At 40.6% G+C, this 23,686-nt stretch overlaps 3 protein-coding genes across 4 annotated transcripts; 2 read left to right on the top strand and 1 right to left on the bottom strand.

Moving 5' to 3' along the window:
• The first annotated feature begins 1,895 nt into the window (after nucleotides 1–1,895).
• pdzk1 (PDZ domain containing 1) lies at nucleotides 1,896–5,662 on the top strand. 2 transcript variants are annotated; one of them, XM_069154029.1, is made up of 8 exons: nucleotides 1,896–2,102; nucleotides 2,225–2,438; nucleotides 2,721–3,053; nucleotides 3,139–3,335; nucleotides 3,411–3,635; nucleotides 3,711–3,953; nucleotides 4,110–4,190; nucleotides 5,333–5,662. In XM_069154029.1, exons 1-8 carry the CDS (start codon nucleotides 1,896–1,898, stop codon nucleotides 5,384–5,386), a joined length of 1,554 nt encoding a protein of 517 aa, XP_069010130.1. In that variant the 3' UTR covers nucleotides 5,387–5,662. The 2 variants fall into 2 exon arrangements, with proteins under 2 accessions (XP_069010130.1, XP_069010129.1); XM_069154028.1 differs by having other exon boundaries at nucleotides 3,711–4,190.
• Nucleotides 5,663–5,744: 82 nt separating this feature from the next.
• On the bottom strand, nucleotides 5,745–11,221 carry LOC138200978 (Golgi pH regulator). Its single transcript, XM_069154030.1, has 14 exons — nucleotides 10,991–11,221; nucleotides 9,810–9,869; nucleotides 9,550–9,653; nucleotides 9,359–9,465; nucleotides 9,137–9,238; nucleotides 8,931–9,051; nucleotides 8,720–8,800; nucleotides 8,518–8,627; nucleotides 8,301–8,389; nucleotides 7,518–7,610; nucleotides 7,257–7,352; nucleotides 6,866–6,955; nucleotides 6,710–6,775; nucleotides 5,745–6,613 (listed from the first exon to the last, which is right to left on the bottom strand). Exons 1-14 carry the CDS (start codon nucleotides 11,030–11,032, stop codon nucleotides 6,407–6,409), a joined length of 1,368 nt encoding a protein of 455 aa, XP_069010131.1. The 5' UTR covers nucleotides 11,033–11,221; the 3' UTR covers nucleotides 5,745–6,406.
• Nucleotides 11,222–12,030: 809 nt separating this feature from the next.
• On the top strand, nucleotides 12,031–22,373 carry LOC138200976 (OX-2 membrane glycoprotein). Its single transcript, XM_069154027.1, has 7 exons — nucleotides 12,031–12,229; nucleotides 12,770–12,850; nucleotides 12,952–13,272; nucleotides 14,444–14,773; nucleotides 18,004–18,288; nucleotides 20,033–20,134; nucleotides 20,694–22,373. The coding sequence occupies exons 2-7, from the start codon at nucleotides 12,778–12,780 to the stop codon at nucleotides 20,699–20,701; spliced, it is 1,119 nt and encodes a 372-aa protein (XP_069010128.1). The 5' UTR covers nucleotides 12,031–12,229; nucleotides 12,770–12,777; the 3' UTR covers nucleotides 20,702–22,373.
• Nucleotides 22,374–23,686: the final 1,313 nt, after the last annotated feature.

Raw genomic sequence — 23,686 nt, 5'->3', positions numbered from 1 at the left:
AAACTGCTTCTTGGAAAATTAGCAAGAATAATTTGACAAACTCACTGAACTCTTATTTCGTATCAGCCAGTTTTGACTGTCATGCTAAAAATAGTGAATGAGTGTGAATGTGCCCATTTTTAGTTCAATATGGAAAACCAATATTACCATTGGTTTGTCTCTATTAAATCATTAGAGACACTTAAGTTGCGTGCTTTCATGCAGAGCAAAGCAAAAATGAGTTCTGTTTTTACAGCTTTGTAAATATATAAATGTGAATATGATGGTTCAGAAGTTCTGTTTCACATCAAGAAAGTGTGTTTGTTAGCAAACCAAGAACATATAAAGTCCATACGTGTTTACATATATTCTACAAATATGTGAAGAAAATGAATTTTACACCCGAACAAATGCAAGACTTTGTATTATATATACAGTCATTGCCAGTGATTATAACATTAATGCATTTTACATGGTGTTGACTGCTGTATCTGAACTTTAATGACTTTTTACTTTGCTTATTTCCACGTACATTATGTACTTTTTACCACTAAACGGATGACTGCTTTTGTTCTGTGAAAAGAAATGGGCCTCTCTAAACGATCGTGGTAGAAGGCGCTGTTAAATAACTCAGCCTTTAACACCACCTTTGGCCTGTCAAAGTCCCTGAGAGAAGGGGAGGAGAATGGGGAGGGGGAAGGAAGGAGATGAGTTTAAGATACAACCAGTAACAGATAAACAGTGGCAGGTGAGCTTCCCCTTTGGACTGGGCCACGAAGCACGAGATGGTGAGTTTACATTCAAATCTCTTCACTATGTTGTACGTAGATTTTTTTTTTTTATCACATAATCAATTTCATGTTGTAAAACTATCCGTATTGTTCCTAACCCAGGATACAAGAAATTAAGCAAAATACAACTGAAGGATTGTGACTTTTCTTTCTTTTTTTTTTTCAGACTTTCCTCTCATGTTTGCACGTTTTCTTGTAAAGTACTTGGTGGTTTTACCTCTAAAAATAAAACAAAATATCACGTTTTGGTTGAACATGCAGTTGAGGGAGACATTTCTTTGTTTAAGGGCTGACAAACTCAGAAGTTAGACACCGCTGACAATTTTGTTATTAGAGTAAACTTTTATGAAGATAATATTGTTACTCGAAATGTATTTATTTTATTGTAAGTGTCTTGTAGTTTTGATACTGGATCCATTAAGATTATAATCTCTGAAGTGTCATCTTGAGTGTAACTTTATTTAAAGGTGATTCTAAAGAATTCAAAGATAAAACAATACTCACAAGAACATTTCAATTTTGTCATTAAATGTGTCTCGGGTTTAAATATCGCATAAGTATTTATTATACACGGTTAAGTTTTGACATAAACTGATAACAAATATCCAGAATATGTTATGCTGTTTTATAGAAGGGAAAAATATGTTTTTTTCAAGTCAAACTGAGATAGTTCAGGGGAAAGTCAAGAATATAATATACAGTATAATTAGAGAATAACAGACATTCCTTAATATGAATTCAAAGTCCATGCTGTTTTTATGGTGATTACTACAGTCAGCTGTGCCTGCCATTAACCATTAACTGCTTGTGGAGCGCTGACTTGGAAGATGAACTCTTCATCTGAAGCCATCAGCACAGTCTTCTTTAGCTTTCTTAGGTCCAGGATTATCAGTTATTAAATGATAAAGTTTCAAGGGTGACAGTAGTGGGAAGAAAAGGGGACACAGTGGACACATTTTCAAAGTACGACAACAAAAATGTTTTAACCACACTGCATGACAGATGTTAGAATATTTAAATTGTGTGTGTGTGTGTGTGTGTGTGTGTGTGTGTGTGTGTGTGTGTGTGTGTGTGTGTGTGTGTGTGTGTGTGTGTGCGCTGTTAATCCTTTCTCCATGTTAGGACATGGCTGGGTACAAGCCAAGGGTGATTTCTCTCACCAAGAGGCCGGGTCAGACATTCGGCTTCTATCTGAGGGTGGAGCATGGCGAGGAGGGTCAGCTGATCCGCTGCCTGGAAATGGGAGGTCCGGCTGAATTGGCAGGCATGAAAGATGGAGACCGCATCCTCCGGGTCAATAAAACATTTGTTGATGAACTATCTCATTCAGAGGTGAGTAGGATAAAGAAATAGTCTTAAATAGCATTAATCAAATCAATGAGCACTCCTAGACTGACAGAATGATCACTTGACGAGCGTCGTTTCTCAGACGCTGCTTTGTTTCACCGGGACAGGTGGTGGACCTTGTGAGAAACAGCGGAGCATCAGTCGTGTTCCACATTCTGGATGAATCATCCTACAAAGAAGCCAAAGCGCAGGGAGTGGACTTCTCCAAGCCTCAAAGCACACCACTTTCCAAAGAAGTGGCCAAACAGGCTCTAAAACCCAAACTCTGCTACTTGGTGAAGTCCAGCTCCGGCTTTGGGTTTTCTTTGCGCTCCGTCAAAGGTGAGCTAAGGATGCAGGGCTCAGAGATCAACATGTAGAACAACCGCTAAGATGAAAAGCCGACAGATATTCCCATCAATGACTTTCAACTGATGTATAAATAACGTATTAACATTAAGCGAGATGTTAATTACAACTTCATGGGTGCTTCATTAAGGAAACCAAATTTTTTAAGAGTCTGAATAAAATGTTTCAGTAATCTCAGCCCAAATATAGAATATGTGTCGATTTCTTTTTTTTCTTCTCTGATTTAATTAGTATCTTCTGTCACCTCATCTCTAGGTGAGAAGGGTCTGTTCATGACAGACGTGATCCCAGGAAACGTGGCAGACAAAGCAGGGATCGAATTCAACGACCGTCTGCTGGAGCTCAACGGAGAGAACGTAGAAAGCTGCACGCATGATCAAATGGTGGCAAAGATCAAGCTGGCGGGCAGCAGCCTCATGTTCCTCCTGGTTGATGAGGAAGCAGACAGGTTCTACCAGAGCAAACAGGCTAAGATAGGATCGTGGTTGGCCACAGCCAAGTACCTCTCGCACAAACCACGGATCATCAATGTCACCAAAGGATCTGATGGATACGGCTTCCTGCTCAGGGAGGAGCCCAACAAAACAGGCAATTACCATAATCAATACATTCCCATTATAAACCTGCAGAGAGAAGGCTGGGTTTTAATAATGTGCTCCTTGACTCGACGCAGGACACTTCATCAAGGACATAGACAGAAAGAGCCCAGCAGAGAGAGCCGGTCTGCAGGAAATGGACAGACTGGTGGCTGTGGACGGCCAGGAGGTGGAGAGCTGCAGCCACAACCAGGTGGTAGACAGGATCAGGCAGAGTGGCAACAATTGCTGCCTCCTAGTGGTGGACAAAGACACGGACCTAATTTATAAGCAGGTGAGACGAAGTGCCACTTTGTCTTTGGTATATTCTGCCTATGTTCTCTGTAACAACATGTCTCGTCCCTCGCAGGGGAAATTGTCCCCGATGCTTTTCTGGGAGGAGATGAAGGGTTCCAATTCACCGCCCAGTTACACAGAAGCTCTCAATTTACCTGCGCCAGTCCATCCATCCACAGCTGTTCACGAGCGGGAAGAGGAGCTCAAGCCTAAACTGTGTAAAATGGAGAAGACCGCAGCTGGCTATGGCTTTCACCTTAACGGCATCCAGGGGTTGGGTGGTCAATTCATCATGGAGGTAAGACAGACACAAACGTCCCCTCTGTGATCATTACCGTGTCAAATTGGATTGGTAAGACGTGCCTCGTTTCAGGTGGTGAAGGGTGGAGCAGCTGACAGGGCGGGTATGGAGGACAACGACATTGTGGTGGAGGTGGACGGGGTGAACGTGGAGCAGAGCGGCCATGAAGAGGTGGTGGCCCTCATCCGCAGCAGCGGCAGCTCGCTGGAGATGCTGTTGGCTAAAAAGAGCGTCTACCAACAGCTCAAAGATAAAGGGGTGGCCATCACACGCCTGCTCCTCGGGGAAACATCCTACGTTCAAGTCCACACTGCAGCCACTCCAGAGACCAGCGAGGAGAAGGAGAAGGAGAAGAAGGAGAAGGAGAAGAAGGAGAAGGAGAAGAAGGAAAAGGAGGAGAAGGAGAAGAAGGAGAAGGAGAAGAAGGAAAAGGAGGAGAAGGAGAAGAAGGAAAAGGAGGAGAAGGAGAAGAAGGAAAAGGAGGAGAAGGAGAAGAAGGAGAAGAAGGAGGAGGTCAGACCTGAGACCCCGGCTGAACCAGAAAGGCAGAGGGTGAGTGTTGCTTTGCCAACATGCACTGCATTATGGTTTTGGATATGCAAATATAGTTTTTTCTGTAAATCCACTACTTTCATCCAAACCGAGACAGCTTTTGACTGAATTGCATATTATGATCCCCCGAGCATTAATCCTAATAACTTTGAATAACTTTTCTCATAGTGCCACAAAGAGGCTCAAATGGAAATTTAGTTTACAAATTCATATTCCTCTCTGGATGAACTGCATCTTTCGATGATCCCTGATCCCTTTGTGACACCATATTGTTAAAATTTTAAGTTTAGCTTTGCTAGATGACCAAATACCTGCAAAACTAATGGCATTCCCATAAGCCTGAGAGTACTTTGTGGCTAATATTAGCATGCAAAAATTGTACATATGAGCAATGAACCTACTAAACATCAGCATTTTTTCAGTGCTGTGAAATTTTTTTGCTGAGGCGCCCAATTTGGGGCCAGCAGCCAAACTTTGTTTTGGCCCTTACTTACTCCTAAGTGCTCTAAAGTCCTAACAGTAATAACAGCGAACTGTCAATTTTGTGAAATTAAAAGTACATAATATCAGTTTACAGCAATATGCAACAAATTCATTCAACTGCATTGGCCTACATCTTATCTACTAAGATTTATGGTACTCTCTCTCTCCTGCTAAAGCACGTGCTGCCAGTCAAAATGAGAGGTTGAGGCAGTGACACATTGACAAAAGAAAATGGAGAAGAAAATGGCAAGATGCCTGTTTTTGACAATAATTTCTGAAAAATATTAAAATGACTATGAAACAGATTAAAGTAGTGTTTTAAATTATGTTAAATTTCATTGAATGTAGCATGTTAATCTTCTGTAAAATATATTACATTTTAATGAAAGGTAATTTCCAATTCTTTAAACATTTATTTTCAGCCCGCAGCCCTTCACCCAGATTGATTTTTGTCTCTTCATAGAAAGTGTTTGTCATCTGTAGCCTCACGAAGCCGTTCGCCTGGCTGGAGACTTTTAGCCTTGTTTATAATTGGCTGTGTTGTATCTGAATCTTGGATGTGTCACGATCTAAAGTCTGAAATCATTACATTTTTCATCACGACTTTTCTCATTTATAGTTCAACTAAAAGCTTACAGGGACATTTGTCTTTCTTTCAGACCTCATCAGTGTCATCATCTTCATCTGACAATAGCCTCGACATGAGATTGTGAGAAAACCCCTGAAGGATCTCTCTCCTGATTCGGCCTAATCTGACGGCGATCTGTTCCTTAAAAAAAAAAAAAAAATCAACTTTATGTGCTTCACACATCCAGTGATATTACAAGAAAAAGAGATTCAGGAAACAAAAGCACAAGGACAGTAAAGACTTTTGAAATTCACTGTTAGGATCTGATGAATATCAGAATAGCTGCATAATTGTGTGAAAGGGCTGAGAACAAAAATATCCCAGAAGAACAAATTCTCATGGGAACTTTGATCTGCTTGCTGATATGAGCCTGAGCAGTGGAGTAATATGTTAACCACACCTGAGATTACCAATGTCACCAAGATTAAAAACACTGCTAACAATACCAGTAAACACTGTGGCCTTTTATTTTGTTCTCCATTCACCAACTTCTTTTATTTAATGCATTGTGTTTTTTTGTACTTTCTATGCTGTTCTTATTTTCAAAATAAAAGTAAATGAACGACAATTTCCATGAACAAAAACAAATAAACACATATCATCTGAATTAAAGCTCATTTTTGGGGTATTTGTTCCCAATTAAAATGACATTTTATTAAAATTACAACTTTCATAACTTGGATCACCAGTGGCATCTTTAATCAATTGCTCATATTTGCACCTCAGTGGAAGTGAAGCAGTGAGACCCAGTGGACAGTTCAGCTCCAGTGTTTTCAGACAAACTAAACAAAATAAACATTTGGGCAAAAAGAATACAAATTTAAGAGCACAGAACAAAGTGTTTGTATTTTCAGGAAAATCTAAAGTCCTTCTACCAATGCTGTTTAATTTCAGTTGTTTCCTCACGTGCTCCAATAGTTCCCCTTCACTCACACCCAGAAATCAGCCATTCCTGATTCAGGAACAGGCAGTCCAGATGGTTATGTCAAATAAAAAAAAATTAAAAAAAAAAAAAAAGATTTCTGGATATTTATAAATTCCAGATTGAAAGTCACCCAATGCGTCAGGAGTCATATCCCAGCGAAAGAAGGCGTTCTGTAGGAGATCAGAGGGACATGTGTTTTTCTGGCGCCTGCTTGTGGGCGAGATAGAGAAAGAGGATGCTGGACAGGGCGCTGACCAGGAAGATCACATCGAACCAGCGGTGGTAGAAGTTGAACTGCAGCTCTCCCAGAACCTCGGTCACGATGGAGCGATACTCCAGTGGCATGCTCATACGCATCAGCAGCACAGACGACACAAAATACATCCCCTGTTGGATTGAGACACACGGAGAACATCCAGATGGGTTCGCAGTTCGTGGACTATATTCTGTTAAAAGACAACCGTGAAGCAAACGCACACTCACCATGATCTGAGCGAGGACGAGCACGATGACGTTGGACGACTTGCTGCTTGAGATTGCGCAGAAGAACTAAAAAGGAAGTAGCAAGTCAAATTCAGTTTAGATTTATCGACTTTAAGACCAGTTGCCTGTAGAACATGTATGATGAGATAGTTGTACCTTGGTGAGGGTGATGAGTAAGCCACGTATAGATGTAACGATTATTATTCCCACCAGGATGAAAGAAATGTGTTGGGACCAAAACTTGACCTGAGACAAGGAGAAAAAAAAAAAAAGTCATTAATTCAAATTCAAATGTAATGCCGTGCTCTTGGGAGTGGGAGCTGCCAGAACTCAATTAAAGAACTGTCTTTATGGGGGAAAGATTACACCTGACTCGAACAGGTTTACGACGGAGAGAACAGAGAAGTGATGATACGGGGCCAGCAATTATCTTTACAAGAGAACATGATGTATTATACATGACTTTACTGCTGCAGGTGTGTGTGTGTGTGTGTGTGTGTGTGTGTGTGTGTGTGTGTGTGTGTGTGTGTGTCTCTCTCTCTCTTACATCAAACTGGATGCCCAGGTAGTTCACCGTAATTTCAATCCCCCTCGTCACTGGATCCGTCTTTCCAACTCGATCAAACACTATGTTTATTGTGGCCTGTAGTTGAAAGAAGAGGTGGTTTTAAAATAAACGTATTTGTACATCTTAAGCAATTATAATTTTTTTTTTTAAATACAGAGTAACATGTGATTAATGTAACTACTGGTACTGATGTGTGAGGGAAAGACACAATGCTGGAGTACAATACGTGAATGTTCTCACCATGAAGATTTTCCAAACACAATAGATGGAAAAGAAGTAGCCCAGGAAGTTGAAGTATTTTCCCTGGAATGTTTTTGAGTACTCAATTCGCTCCTAAAGATTAGGAAAAGTGGTGATAAAGAATGAGTAAATCATTTATCCTACAAAAGGCAAAATAGGCAGTGTGAGTTGATCGAGTTGAGTTGAGTTGACACCCATGTGTGTTAAATGGCAGTCAGTGCTTCAGGCTGTTGGTTCTCAGTACTGGTGTCACATCCCACTCTCGTTTTAATTTTAGCCATTTATTCAAGCAATAGTTTATAATGAAACCACTGACATTAATAAATTAAATTAACCAAGAACAAATCTGACACACTGTTATCAACATTTTAGAAACACCTTCTTTGATGTAGTGTTTCAGGGAGGCAGTAAGTCTGGTTCAGAAAATGACCTTGCTGACACTTTCCCCCTTGAAACGGCACCAGATGCACAGAGCGGTTGACTTGCCGTGTGGATGATGAAGAAAGTTGAACCTCTAGCATCTAACTTACGACCCGAATATTTTTTTCAGACATTATTGAAGACGAAACGTGAGTCAAAAAGGGAACCGGTATACTTAACGTGGATTTATCAAGGAAAAGAAAAACAAAACTCAGATGGGATAATCAACTCGTTGGTGTTAACTTGCACTAAATTGAATAAATCAAGTAGCCACATTTACCACAACTGAAAAAGCTAGTTTTCCAGGCATGTGTGTGCCGTCTACGGCGAGGTGGACTGTTTGCTTGTGTGCACACACGTCACCTTGGTGCCTTGCAGGTCCACAGTCTCCAGAAAAAGTTGCCGACTCAACTCCTCCAAAGCATCAACCTCCTGCTGGATCAAAGAGAGATCTGGAGGGAAGAGTCAAGGCTGATCTCTACTAATAATACTATAATAGAGTAAATAGTACACAAGTATCTGGTAACAGCTAAAAGTGAAGAATCTTTCCCTTCACAGTGAACGTAAGCGTAAAGGATACTCTCGCTGCCCGTTTGCGTGGAGGTGACGCTCTTGATCATGCCCCAGAATCCCGTCTGTTTGTTCTGATCTTCCCCACGTTGGTACATCTGCCTCCGCGTCATGGCAATCCTTCACAAATAGTACATGTACCTTTTAAAAATGTAGTGGTACAAAAGTTGTTTTAGTAGTTTTAAGAAAAGAAAACTGTCGTCTTTACTGACCGCTTCTTTTTGCTGACAATCATGTCCATAGTTTGGAGCAGCCGCCTCTCCAGAGCAAGGATGTCGCTGTCCGTTACATTTCTGTGAACACAACAAAAACCATGAAGCATTAAAAGCAACAGCATCAAAATAAATACCGAGACTCGGGATTAACCGCACTGCTTGACTTGGCTGTTAAAGGCGGTGTCGGAGGAACCGCAGCTCAGCTTACCTGAGGAAATAGGACATGTACGTGTAGGGACAGTTGACGGCACCAAACCCCGACAGCAGAGCCATGAGAGTGACTCCGATCACACCGACGCGACTGATGAGCTGCTCAATGGACAGAATCCCTAAACACAAGACAGCAACACTTCACTTGCCTTTCAAATCTACACGGCAGGCGCGCACGAAGGTGCACGAGAGAAGCACACTCACCATGTTTAGGGCTCAGGATGGGGAATGGGTCGCCCAACTTCCAGAAGAAATACATGAAGGTGAACCAGACCATGCAGGCGAAAAGGAGCCTTTGTCTCTGGACTACATGGACACACAGCAAACAGCCTCGTGTCACTTGTGATATAAAATTCCTCAAGCAGCAGCGTTGGACATTTTGTCAAAATATTTAAATTTCAGTGGTAAAAAAGCGGTTGAACTTACGCAGGCGTATGTTGCTGACAACAAAGTAACCGATGTAGAAAGGCACCACAAAGATCAGGACCAGCAGAATCACGTACAGATTTAGCTTCCAGTGGAAATACCTGGAACTGCGGCAAAAACACGAGGGTTGATGTGTTTCATGTGCTGTGAGCAATACAATTCTAATATATCCCAAAGAAAAATGCACTAACCTGCTGCTTAAGGCACCCAGAATCTCAAAGATAATGAGCTCAAACATAGTACATGAAAAGGCAAAGGTGACAGAGAAAACCACCTGGACGACGTACTGCCGCACCTGTCAACAAACAAAACAGATGGGAAGTCTTTTACAGCTCAGCTAACAATGACGAGGTGAACTCCTATGATTTTGGGATGAGAATCATCATCATAGCTGGGCATGAAATCAACACACCCATTGTTTGTAAATAAATGCAATGCGATAACACGGTACCTCGTAGTCTTTGAACAGCTGGCGCATAAAGAATAACCAGCCGAAACCAAAGAACAGCACCTGCGTTGAATTGAATGAGAATTATTTGGAGAAGAAAGAGAAAAAGGAAAACAAATATGTTGTCACATCACGTCAGTTCATCAGAGTTCATTCCAAAAGCTAAATTTTCTTCTCGAGTGTCACCAAACCCACGAGTTCGAGCGAAGAAGGAAATCAGGTCGTGAAAGAGTGGTCGAGGTGCTCGTGTGAATGGTCCTGCGGCTTTGAGCAAAGATGACGTTGCCACAGTATGCAGGAACAAGCAATACCAGATGTTAAACAGCTGGAGTGGTGGGCGCGAGTATCGAGGGGAACCGAAACTCGACGAACCGCCGGTGAAGGGGTCGTGCCCCCTTGATGACCCCCGGGGGGAGACGCTGCACACGCTCACCGTGGTAGTTTAGTTGAGACCAAGTGAATATTTTTTTTGGCCAGATTTTTAAGAGATTCCCTGAGATATCGCAGACGTGAAGTCACATTGAACTTGACCTTTGACCTACAAAACCTGAGCAGTTCATTGCTGAGCCAAAGGGATTATTGGGGACAGATTTGCAGAAATACGTTGAGCCATAAGAGTCATACAAATACATAACCACGTCAGTCAAACCTGTCTGTTGCATTCAGCCACAAATTCTCCTCCAAATCAGGCCGTGTACAGGAGAGATGCAATTATTTTCATTATGGATAAATCTATCGATGACGTCTTTGGTTAATTGTTTGGCTATTTAGTCTTTAAAATGTCAGAAAATGTGTGAAAATATCGACCAGTTAAAGTTAAAAGGTGAAGCCTCACATGTCTTGTTTTGTCCTGACACAACTAAAAAAAAAAAATAGTGTTTATTATCATGACACACCGGAGGAACTGGACAATATTAACATTTAAGATACTGGAATCAAATCATTTTAACATTTTATTTAACACAAAATGACTCAATGATTTAAGTGATTCCCAAAAAAAGTTGTCTTTTAACTTCCTGTCGATCAATTCGTTGTTTAATCGAATAATTGTTTCTGCTCTGATGTCCTTTTTTTTTTTTTTTTTTCTTTTGCAATACACCATAAATCAGCCCGGTTGGTTTGTCACATAATTAATTATGTGGAGCAAAATTAATAAACGAACAATATGTCGACTTTTTAATTACCTGCGAGGTGAACATGATGACCGAGTCCACCACAAACGACATGATGATGTCCGTAAAACCGCCTTTAGTCCGCCGGAAACTCGCTGTGCACGAGTCAGAAGCGTCGAAGACAGTTTTCAGTTCATGCTCACATTAAACTAAAAAAACACAACGAGCTCATTTTGGGACTTTTTTGTCGTTAAAGCTGTCATGTTACAACTGAAAGTCCGGGTAGGCACGTCACCGAGACGAGTCCACTTCCGTCGCAAAACTGTGACGTTGACAAAGACCTCTTGAGGAGCGTTTACGTAGTTCTAAGGATTTTACAAATTAAAAGATTAATATTGTTTTTTTTTTTATTATTTACGCTAAACTGTGACATCAGTTACGTAATTTGACCCTGTTAGTGGTTTTGTGGGGCTGATGTTCTTACATTTATTTACCCGCCCTGTCAGATAATAACAAAAAAAAAAGCCTAAAATTGGAGGCTACCTTATTATATTCAAAGAAAACAAAAATATTTAACCTATTAAAACCATAAAGACCTGTTTTATTTTAACCAATCTCTTCATTGAAAAAGCCAGAAAAAGAAAAATGGATCAGTTTTATGCTATTATATTTTTACGTCATAACATTATACAAACTTATCACAAGCAAGACACGTTTTATGTTATAATAATATACTAATGATAAGGTGATACATTATTGTTTTAACATCAAATGTGTTTCGTTATTACTCAGAGTTAACGTTGTTTTAATGTAAAATTTAAAAAAAAAAACTCATCTAAGCAATAAAGTTTTCATAGTTTTCATATGTTACAGTTGTGGGCTTATAGGATATATATATATATATATATATATATATATATATATACAGACAATACAAATTTAATTAGATTTTTGTTTTGTCATGCATATTTGATATTACAAATATACACTTGCCTCGGTCGAGCAATGCGCACGAAGTGTCACCAGAGGGCGCTGTGAGCCCAAAACATCAGCTGTGCTTTAGGCTTTACTCTGAGCTCCGCTTCAGTCCGCTGCTGCTGTCGCCGGCTGGAGTTCACTCTGTTAGTAGTGCGCACAGTAGAAAACAGTAAAAAAAAACAAAAAAAAAAAAAACATAGTTTATCGCTCGTGCTGGGGTGATGTTCCCAAACACCGCTGGATAGTAGACTAAGGATGCGCCATGTGCGAGATGTTGTGGAGGTAGAACATCTTACACGTTTGGCTTTTACCTTTTGTTTTAAGACGCGAGAGGTGAGTGTCTCAATCTCATGTGTGTTTATAGTTTATATGACAGCTAAAAAAAAAAATACGTTGCAGATTTGAGTGTTCCTCTGTTCTCTTTATTAACTGTAGATGATCTCAAAATAATCAGAACATGTGAAACTTTTATGTAGATTGCTGCATATGCGTAGTGTAATATATGTAGTTTATTGACTATTTATTTATATAAGTTAATTGCTGGTCGTTGTTTTAGACTTGAGAAAAACTAAACTAAAACTTTTAGAAAACTGAGGCCTACTGAATTTAATACTGATCTGAACATCTGCACACGGGATGTCACGGCTCGGGGGGAAATATTTTTGCGTCACACTTACTAGTTCTCAAAACGTTTAAATGCTTTTTAAAAAGCTGACTTGGGCAGTGAAGCGAGGTTAAAAGGTGAACTTGTCAACGCTCATGCATGTTGGAAAATTTGTAGTACAAACTAGAAGAGTTGAAGTTCATGTATGTTAGACTGACTGTGATAACTTGTGAAATCCCAGTATACTCTTCCTCCTCTTAAATGAGCAGTGAAGAAGATGACGATCCCGGCCTCCTGCATTGAGGGTCTGCAGGTGTGTTTACTCCTACTGATGGTGGGACAACTACAGGGTGAGTTAGCCAAGTCAAGCTGAGAAGATGAGGACATAAACATCCTAAAAGCCCACCTTATTATTTCCTGTGTGAAATGAACATATTGGTGGGTGTTTCAGGCAGAGTAACAGCACCAGAGCGCCTGCAAGCTCCAGTGGAGCAGCCCTTCACTCTGACCTGCAGTGTCTCGAGGGAACGAGGGGAATCCTTGAGGCAGGTGCGTTGGCTGGATGTCCAGAACAAGACCCTGCTGAGCTACCAGCCCGGAGACACAGACAGTGTGAGCGGGCAGCAGCACGTGGAGCTCGCCTCCTCCCCGAAGGACACCTCAGCTATCACCATCCGCAGGGTGGGCTTCCGTGATGAAGGCTGCTACACCTGCATCTTTGACCTGCATCCCACTGGGTCGAAACAGGGACAGACGTGTCTCACTGTTACCTGTGAGTAAGGACATTTACAATAACTGTGTTTATCTTAATGAATAAAAATGTCATTTGCAAAGAGAGGAGGACTAATATGTTATAGTAATGATAACATCTATGCATGTCCAACCCGAGAATACACAGGGTCACTAACAGTATGTCACGGCTGTCATAATAGATTGTAATCTGATTTACTGATTTCAAACAAAAAGCTATTTCTTATAGGGAGGAGGATTTCTATTATATTTAACTATCTTACCTATTTTATTAACAGATATTGTTGATTCTTTGATCATCACTGCTATAAATGACCAATAGTTAGTAGTAAAGGGTCGAAGCCGTGTGCTGTAATGAAATGCTGAACTATGAGCTGCACAGCAATTAAGCTGGGAAAAGTAGTTGCATTTGTTTTTCTATAAACAACTGCAGTAAGCAGAATAAAAAAAAAAAATTAAAAGCTGTAGCGCTCTTATTCAACTGTAAAAAGAGAGATTATGTATTGTGCACAGTTAGAAAAGTCATGAACTAGGTTGGAGAATCCCGGTGACAAAGTGAAGGGAGTCAGACTGGCCTCTTAGATCTAAACGGAGGACCTCGGGTATCCACAATCTACGGCCCAGATGAGATGAGAGGCCTGTTCTCTATCTGATACAGTATCAATATCATTCACATCTGTTCTCTGTTTTTGAGTTTGAAGATGAGAGATTTGTTTGAGTAAGTGTTTAATATATAGTAGCTGTCACTATAAGGGAGGAATAATATGACTTAAGACAGAGGTGCTCACATAAATAGCAGCCGTTTGAATTCAGTTTCCATCGTTTCTGTCCCTGTTGGTGTTACATGGCTTAACTGATTTTGGATGCCTGCCCGTTGCACTCGACCACTAAAAATGAAATATGTGAATACAGATGTCCCTAACCGCTGCTAACCTAAGAACACAAGCTGATGAGCCTGCTGAGGCTCAGCCAGTCATGTTAATAAAGCGCTGTGGAGCAGTGGGAGAAGGAGGGCTCATTCCACTAACTAGAAACAGCTGGTGCAAATTCCAGTGACTGGTTTCTGTTTGGGTGCCTCATATTTCTGCATGTTTACATTGTCCTGTTTGCACCCTCTGCCTCCCTGTTCTTTTCCTTATCTTTTCTCGTCATGCATCTTTCTTTCACTGGATGACGGGCTTTTTCATCCCCAGCTCACGTCGCTGGTGAAAGCAACAAAACAGCGGTTAGCGGCAAGCGGGCCTCCCTCTCGTGCTCCTACGGTTTGCCTGAAAAGGTGCAACAGATTGCTTGGAAACACACCTCTGCTCAAGGAGAGTCCACGGAGGTGGCCTCCTTTGCAAAGCGCAGCGACCCCATGATTGAGCCTCCGTTCCAGGGAAGAGTCTGGCTCAGCACCTCCCTGTCTGACAGCCAGCTCACCATCCAGCCCGTTACCATCCAGGACGAGGGCTGCTACACCTGCCTGTACGACACATATACTGACGGGCCGAAGAGCTCCGTGGTTTGCCTCACCACCTTTGGTAAACATCTGATTTTCCTAATCCACTGATACTGGTAATGTTATTAATATGGTTATAGTATAAAAGTATGGCCCACACTGACATGCAGCTGGTGTACACATGGCAAAGCTGGACTAAAGAATAGGTTCAAACTTCTTCAATAATATACTGTATTTATACAAAACACATTCTTGTGTAATCTCAAAGTGTCCTTCACTATTTGGGAAATAAGCTTTTTTCACCTTCTTGGCAAGAGTTAAAAAGAGCATTGATAACACCCTCATGATAATATGAGGCTGCCACTCACAGCTGGTTAGCGGAAAACATCTCACCTGGCTCTGCACAAAGGTTGTAAAATCTTTATATTCCGCTCAAGTTAACCCTCGTGTTGTCCTCGGGTCAAAATGACCCGCAGCTGTGTTCAACCAAGTTCTATTTTATTTCTATATTTTTATATTTTTTTTGGGATCATTGGTCATCATTCTTTAAAGAAACCCTCACAGTCTCTTTGTCAACAATGATCCCAAAAAATATGAAAATAAAATAGAACTTGGTTGAACACAGCTGCGGGTCATTTTGACCCGAGGACAACCCGAGGGTTAAGATAAGCTTTTTAGCGGTTTGAGTCAGCAACATTAAGTGGGTGTCTGTCAGCCACATGTTGGTTTGTGGGTTGTTTTGTCACAGCAACAAGTCCACTTATCAACAATCAGGACATATCCCTCTGCCTCAGGTGGTGCCGCCTCAGCAAGAAGAACTAATGTGGAAACATTGTACTAAATAGATTGTTTTAGACAATTAAAGCCTGATATTAGCTTCCTGAAATGTCTAAAACTACCCTGTTAGTTTTTAAATTAACATTTTGACAAGTGGAAAATTTGACTTCTTGGTAGCACTTGATGAAAAGTCAGGAAACCAACCGAATCTTTACGAGTCTTAATCTGGGGACCAGGAATGTTCCTATCAAATTACTAACCAGATTTAATGACAAATTTAAAGGCACTCCATCAACTTGACATAGTTTACTGTGAACCGACAGACTGAGCCACATTTCCATCGTTAGAGAAATGAATTTAATTGTTGCCAGTGCTATTGTTGCTGCTTCAGTCAACAGTCTTTTGCTGCTTTGTTTCACATTACTGGCACTTCTGGCAGAATTTTCATTTTCTATTAAAAAAAAAAAAAAAAAAGATTCTCAGATGCTCATTTCTGAAGAGCTTTAGTTGCGAGTGATTATGCGCCACAGTAGATGTAGGAGCCGGGAAGACAAATGATAAACAAAGGAGGCAAACTTTGGAGCGAGTGCAGGAAGACTTAGTCTGGACTTTGCAGACAGGAAAGACAGGTACCCCTCGGGGTTAAGACAGGAATGTTGATCTTTTCTTCCTGAGTGTGGCCTCAGTGTTTTCATGATACAGCAGGAGGGCTCGGCTGCTGGCTGATTTGTTAACACACAAACACAGAGCAAGTGTGTCCACGTGAAGAATGGAGCGTTCGAAAGAATGATGGAGGCAGGGAGCGAGGTCCTGATGCATGACTGTGTCAGTGTTCGCAGCGGACAGTGATTCCCTCTGTGCTTTGTCTCGCTCCCTTTGTGCTCATTCGCTTTTCCATTTTTCTCCCGTTCCTTTTCTCTCAGAGTCATCTCAAGACACAGATGTGCTTTTGTTTGAAATTGAACTGTACAGTACAGTAGGTGTTTCCAGTGCCGAAGCATGGTTAGCATGAATGTTTTATCTTGCTGCTCATTGATGCCACCGGGCTTCCACCCCGTCCACTTTGGACGTGACGTGATGCCGCCTGTAATTGCTCCCACATAATGTACAATGTACCATGAACAATAATAATCAATACACACAACGCACAGATCTTTTCCATGTCATTAATAGGTGACTATATGACCCCAGATTAGGACTGAAATAGTCTCACAACCTTAACAAATTACAATTTTACAACATGAGTAAGTCTTGAAAGTCCTTGAGTATTAAAGCGACTTTAAAATTGTTTTTTCTAACCAGGAAATGTCTGAATAGGCTAGAACTTTGTTTAAATTTTGAAATAGTCTTAAAAATGTGTATGTATTAAGTTTATTTTTAGCATTGAAACAACTTCAACTGTACTGTGAAAGAACTGCAATCAAACTTAAGTAACCTTAAAATTGTAATGCAACTGAAGTAGTCACTGCATGAGCATGAGATGATGTGACTCTATTTGATGTAGTTTTACAGTTTCAGACGATGTATGTCATATAAAATATGTGTTGGAACAAGGATACTTATTATTTAGTTAGTATCAGTAGCAACAGCAGTGTTGAGGTAAACATTATACTTAAATTATGAAAAGTACTCATCGTGAAGAAAAGTGTGTATTAATGAATTGTTTTAACTGCAATATTAGTAGTGTAGTAAGCAACATTGTAATGATAGTCATTGATATTTGGTCCGGGTGGAGCTAAATTTAACTTCTTCATATGCTGTTGGGTAGTTTAATCTTTCTGTATTTAATGAGCTCATTGGTGGATACGAAAAAACTGTGGAATTAAATTGAATATAAAAGCCATAATTCCTGAAATTTTCACATCAACTTGGTGCTGCTCCGTAGGGTGTTGTTACGGTTTGGATTATCACCAGAGTGTTTTTCTTTCGTGCTCTCATCCACCCCAAAATATTATCCAGACCAAGGGTGGGTGATGTTCATCAACTAGAAGTCTGAGAAGATGCTGAAGCTAAGAGGGCCAAATATCTGTGGCTGAACGTGTTCTTGCCAACAACAATCTTCTCGGTTCCAGTGTATCGCATTCCTCGCTCAGCCCCGAGAACAGAGAATTAAAAACAGCCAGACATTTACTTATGGATGTTAAGAGTGCAGGAATTCACATATCTCAGCTGATCCAAAGGATTCAACATTTTATCCCAGTTATGATTTTAGCAATTTAACTGAAGACACCTACTTGATACACAAACTAAACTAAATATAAATTTGGGCCAGCTGGCAGATTGAAATAATCCATTTCATATACTCGCTCTGCCACGGCATACTTTTTATATTTCTTTTTTTTAATGATTATTATCATGCTGCAATATTTCCAGAGTTTTCTGACTTCTGCATGTCATACCCAACAGAAAAAAGAAACAAATGCATTTTAATGAACCTGTCATCTGTGACACATGGAACAATGTGAGCCTGTTTAAATGTGTGACGATGTGTTGTGATGCTCTTTGTAACGTGCTGATTCTGTTCATCTCTTCCAGTGCTGCCAAAACCTCAGGTGAGCTACAAGACCACTTCTCCGGGTGTGATCGAGGCCAACTGCACCTCGGTGTCGCGGCCCCCGGCAGAGATTGTGTGGAACGTGGAGAGAGACAACCGCACCATGGGCCCCCCCGTGACCACGCAACTCCCGCAGGGGGATGGCACCACTCTGGTCATCAGCACGCTGACTGTCCGATCCGGGCTGCTTAAAGACGTGTCAGTCAAGTGCTTGGTGCACCACAAAGGGCTTGAGTCACCAATTGCTGTATCCATGAACACTAAAAGTGAGTTGGCATCAGTAAACCTTTGCATCCATGTGGATCTCCGTCATAAAATCTTTAATAACATTGTGTCTTTATTTGTCCTGGCCAACCCCAAGCCTTCTTTCATCTTCTTCAAAATGAAGCAGCAGACAGACGGATGACTCACTTTAGCACAAAGACGATGAATTTATTTAGCGCATAAAGCAAGTACATCAGTGTCCTTCACAGCTGAGCACTTAGGGTGCACATGAGATAACCAAGCTGAACAGGCTGTTCCTGTTGGCTCCTCGTACTCATGAATGGGTTTAAATAATGTAATCATACAGCTCTTCTGGACTTTCCAAATGTTGTTGGATCAAACTTTAACAATGAAAAGAGTCATTTTGTGGGATTTAAAATGCTCAAAAAGGTATTTAAAGACACTCCCATTTCCAAGGACTTTGTGTTTGAAAAATGCTTTTTGAGCCTGTGTGCACTGTGTGATGAATGCACAAGTTGTTGTAACTCAGTTTGCCACTATCGCAAAATCTCTGCAGAGCCAAGCACAATTCCTGGGAGCTTGACGAAGACTGGAAACATAGAGACACAGCTAGCTTGGCTCTGCCCAGTTCACGGATTCACCAACCAGCACTTCCAGACAGGGATGATTAATCTGTACAGTGCCCGAGTACAATTGTTTCTCCTACCAACTTCTCCCCTAGCCAAAATCAACAGCACATTAATGATTTGTACAGAAATACACTTACATCATCCTCTACATGACACTTGTGGACGTGAAAATATGTGCCAAAACCAATCGATACAGTTCCTACAGCTGGCTTTACAATGGAGTATTACAAGTATTTCACGTTACTGCTTCTTTTGTTTTTGGAGCACAGACGAGGAGGACACTCGTCTATTTTCAAACTTCATGTTTGAAAAAGTGACAGACGCTCCAGTATTGTAGATGTCGTAGCCTTAACAGAAGGGCACTTCATAATGTTTGTAAAAATACCTCTCACGCCTGATGCATACCAGAGCCAAGTACACCTGATCTGGACTCTAGTCTGCCTTTTTCAAATGGAGCCCTAGTCATACCATACCCAGGTACGGTACACAATATTTCACACTTTGTACTTTGGGCTGAAATGCACCTGAATGGAGGAGTTGTATGGAGTGTCAACATTAACCGTTTAACCTGATCAAAAAATACCACAATTTTGTTGTTTGGTACCAACAACCTCCCGGAGTGTCTGCTGGTTGCCTTCCTGCCGACAGCCATGAAAAAGCCTCACACAAGCCACCTGTAAAACGGCCAATTGTTGTTTATACACTTGAGTTTTTATAGAGACTGAGTAAATAAACTTCTGTTAATTAGTGAGCTTTAGAGGTGCCAGTATAGCCTCCTTTTTCCATTCTATGCTAAACTAAGCTATCGGTCTACTGGCTATCTGTACATATTTAAGCTTCATATTAATTGAGATACATGAGAGTTTTAATCTTCGGATCCAACTCTTTGTCTGAAATTGGAAGCATTCCTCTAGCAAAGACAAAAGTTCAGCTAAGAATGGGCAGGAGATAAATGGTTGAATGGGTCAAGAGGGCACACCTTATAGAAATCAGACTGTAGATTAAATCCTAAACTTAATCAGGGACTGTCCACAATAGGGACACAGTGTCCAGACTAGCACAGGTCTTGCTGTACATACACAAATACCATCACCTAAATTACCCATTTGTGGCTGAAAATTCTCCTTATCCTGTCTCTGTCTCTTTCCCCTTGTAGTTGGGACGGCTCTCACCATCCTGATCTCAGTCACCACTGTCGCAGCTCTGCTGGTTATGTCCCTATGCTTCTGCCTTTGGAAGTGTTTTTTGCGCAAAGAAGGTGAGTGGCCTGCTGACTGTACTGTATAAGTAAGAAAAGACATTTGAGGGCAAATCTGTGTCAGACTGATGTTCCAGTGAGTTTTTGGACATTTACCTTGTGCTGCTGTTTTTAAAGCAGACCTGCTGTTTTGACGTGAGGTTCCCGTACACGAGGTCTGCAGTTGGATTCTTCCCCCACTGCTTGGTCCTATTATGATAGACATGCCCTTGTAACTGTAACTTCATGCGTCTTTATTAAGAGATCCAGACATGATCACTTCATAACATGTAGGGTACAAACATTGTAATCGTCACAGCTGTTTGTTTTTTTTTCTAACTTCTGCAGTTGAAACAATACTTTTCCTCTGAGTTTTCTGCTGTGATGTGTCCATCTGTCTTTTTTACAATCAGTAGTTGAACAGATTTGAATCTGAATCAAAGTACTTTTCATGATCCTGATTGTCCTCTTTGTAATGAGGACACTTTACAGAAAACACTGATTTATTTTGAATTTTATGTGAAGCCTTTTTTCATATTTATTTCATATTTGTACTCACCCCGATCACATTTCTTTTCAGCTGATTAATCTTTCAGATGAGACACCATGCTTCTCAGAGCCAGGCTTGAGGAACCGTTCCCCTGCATCATCATCATCATCATCATTATCATCCTGGTACAAAGGGAAGATGTTCTGACACACCTCTATAGGATGTCCAGTACAATCCTATTTACGAGCACCAACTGGACAACGACATTCAACTCTGCTCCGCTGCCTCTATCTGACTTTTATGTAATCTCCAGACTGTCCTCATATAGTGTCTATGAAGAGCAGATCCTCTTTTTTTTCTCTGTGGCTCTGTAATTGATTGAGTTGATTGCCAAACATTCCACAGCCAACAGCACAGTCACTGTATGGCACTTTGAAGTACAGTGAGTTTGCAGCATATCGCATGTCCTTAAAGCACTTTCCTCTCTTTGTCTCTGTCTCTTAAATGGTGCTTGAAGAAGACGTGTGGTGATATTTTATATGTTTCTTATACAGCAAACGCACCGGTCACATGAACATTTCAGCTCAATAGACACTGTCCTGCGTAAATACTCACTAGCATGTTAAATGTGTGTTTATCCACAGCTGAAAGTAGTCCCTAATAAACTCCTTATTTACTCCTGACAATGACAATGCCCAACAGTTTTAGGAATCTATTTAGCCTGTTTTTTAACTCTATATTTTGGAACAGACTTAATAATTTATCACCCCAGCCAAACCAGTATTGTAGAAATGAACAAGCACTTTGATATTTGGGGAATTTTTGTGGGAATTTGTTAAAAACAGGAAAAATTTAAAAGAGCAATGCCAGCCTCATCCTCTAAATTACCCAACAAATTGGCACTATGAGCTGACATATAAAGTTGTTCTTCTTCCTGTACCTCAGCTGAAGGCCTCCGCCCCTGGGTGTATTGTGAAAGCTGGGTGGGGTCATGGGTTCTATTAGACAAACTACAAGGGCTGCGACCTTATATCTTGCTTGTGTAAAATCTATAGCAAACTTTTCTGCAATTTTCAGTGTGTGTGTGTGTGTGTGTGTGTGTGTGTGTGTGTGTGTGTTTGTTTGTGTTTGTTTGTCAGAGGTTAGATTCCACAGTCAGATGGCTTGAATCAATTGCCGTAGAAAGCGACACTAAACCTTTTTGGTGCCTCTGAAAGGAACGCGTGTCTTGTTGTCTATCTCTCCTGGTTTGGAAAATTTCTCGAGGACATCAGGTTAAACATCCATCTGCTCCTCTAAATAGCCAGCTCACCTTTATGTTGCTTTGGATCAAAGTGGCATCTACATGCCGAAAATATATTGCAATGATGCTTCCAGATATCATTATGTTCTCGTGTACTGGGGCTTTTTACCTCGTGTTGAAATAATACTCCATATCAAAGCATATGATTTGCATCTGTTAGTTATTTACTTTATCAACAGAGGAATGGCATGAAGTCACATCACATTCCTGACCATTTAAAAGAGTTAAGGTATATATTTCTGTCTGTAAAGTCTCCGGCTCTGCCTGCAACACTGATCATGAACACACATCAGACAAAGAAACACTTCTGAAAGTGATTTCAGAAGATTTCTGAATAATTAGAAATGTGCTGTTGAAACGGCTGTAGTCAATGAAAGAAAAGATGAAAAGATGCATCATGGTCAACCATGTAAAGTTGATTCAATAATTGCAAAAAATACAATAATAAAATAATTGAAAAAAAAAAATCTCTGAATCGTTATCAGTTTAAAATCTGTCAGGGTCAACCTTGCAGATTTTTTGCTCAGATTACACTGGATTCTTGAAAACATCAAATTCCTTTCTGGTGTGCCTAAGCTGTCTGCCAGATGCTCTTTTTTTTTTTTTTTTTCCCAAGCCAGGCAGGCTGTGGTGGTACTTGTGGAGCAAAAACAACCATACACATATCTTGCACACATGTTCTCACAAAGGGCCTACTGCACATGTCACTTCTGTTCTGCTGTATTTATAAGGTCTGGGATAACATGAAGTCCATACATTTTCCTTAAGGTATATGTTTGTGTATTAAACTGAGCATTTAAACACGGTATAAAAAAAATATAGTTTGAATAGTTATCATATTACAGCTACAACTAATATCAGATGTGTAACTAAAACAAGGCCTTATTAGGACAGGTGTTAAAACTGAACACTGAAGCTAAGAAATAGTTTCATTTCTTCTGTCAAGAATACAATATGTTAAATATTACAATAAAAATTTCAAAAGTTTTACATTCAGATTCCTAATTCTGTGTAATGATCTTGCAGACATCTGTATTTTTAGAGAAGCAAAACCACATGTCTTCAGCATTCCTGCGCACCATACTGGAGGCTTTTTATGTTGCAGAGCTGCAGACTGAGGCCACACTCAGGTTCAAATCAGTCATGTTGTAAAGTGTTTATTTGTGTTGTTAGAGAATATGTGTGTGTCTGTTAGGTGTAAAATGTCGAGGTTTACACAGTCACGGATTTTGAAATCTCTGAAACCTTTTTCCTTCCCGTGAAAGGTATGCATATCTTAATGCGTGTGTACTTCAGAGTTGATGAAGTTAGCGTGTTTAAGGAGCGTGGCTGCACAGGCCACACTGTGGTGAGGTGTTGAAGATTCTTAGTAATGTTTCCAGCAAATTATGATTTTACCTGAGATCTGCAATTTAAACCCGAGAAGAACTAGCACACTCTCAGGCTCCATCTAAACAGGCCTGTCTTAGTCGCTGCCTTCGCACAAGCCTCCATGCTCTCGATCTCTGTGCAATCTGAATCAGGACTTTGTCCACCAGAGAAAAAACACAATTACCAGTGTGTGTGTGTGTGTGTAGATAGATAGATAGATAGATAGAAAGATAGGATATACAGTGGGTACGGAAAGTATTCAGACCCCTTTAAATTTTTCACTCTTTGCAGCCATTTGCTAAAATCAAAAAAGTTCATTTTATTTCTCATTAATGTACACTCAGCACCCCATCTTGACAGAAAAAAAACAGAAATGTAGAAATTTGTGCAAATTTATTAAAAAAGAAAA

Source organism: Embiotoca jacksoni, unplaced genomic scaffold (genome assembly GCF_022577435.1).
Source record: "Embiotoca jacksoni isolate LCO1_2020_lvr unplaced genomic scaffold, fEmbJac1.0.p SCAF_2, whole genome shotgun sequence".
Taxonomy (NCBI): domain Eukaryota; kingdom Metazoa; phylum Chordata; class Actinopteri; family Embiotocidae; genus Embiotoca; species Embiotoca jacksoni.
Note: the sequence above shows the minus strand (reverse complement) of the source record. Positions and strands in the feature narration are given on the sequence as shown.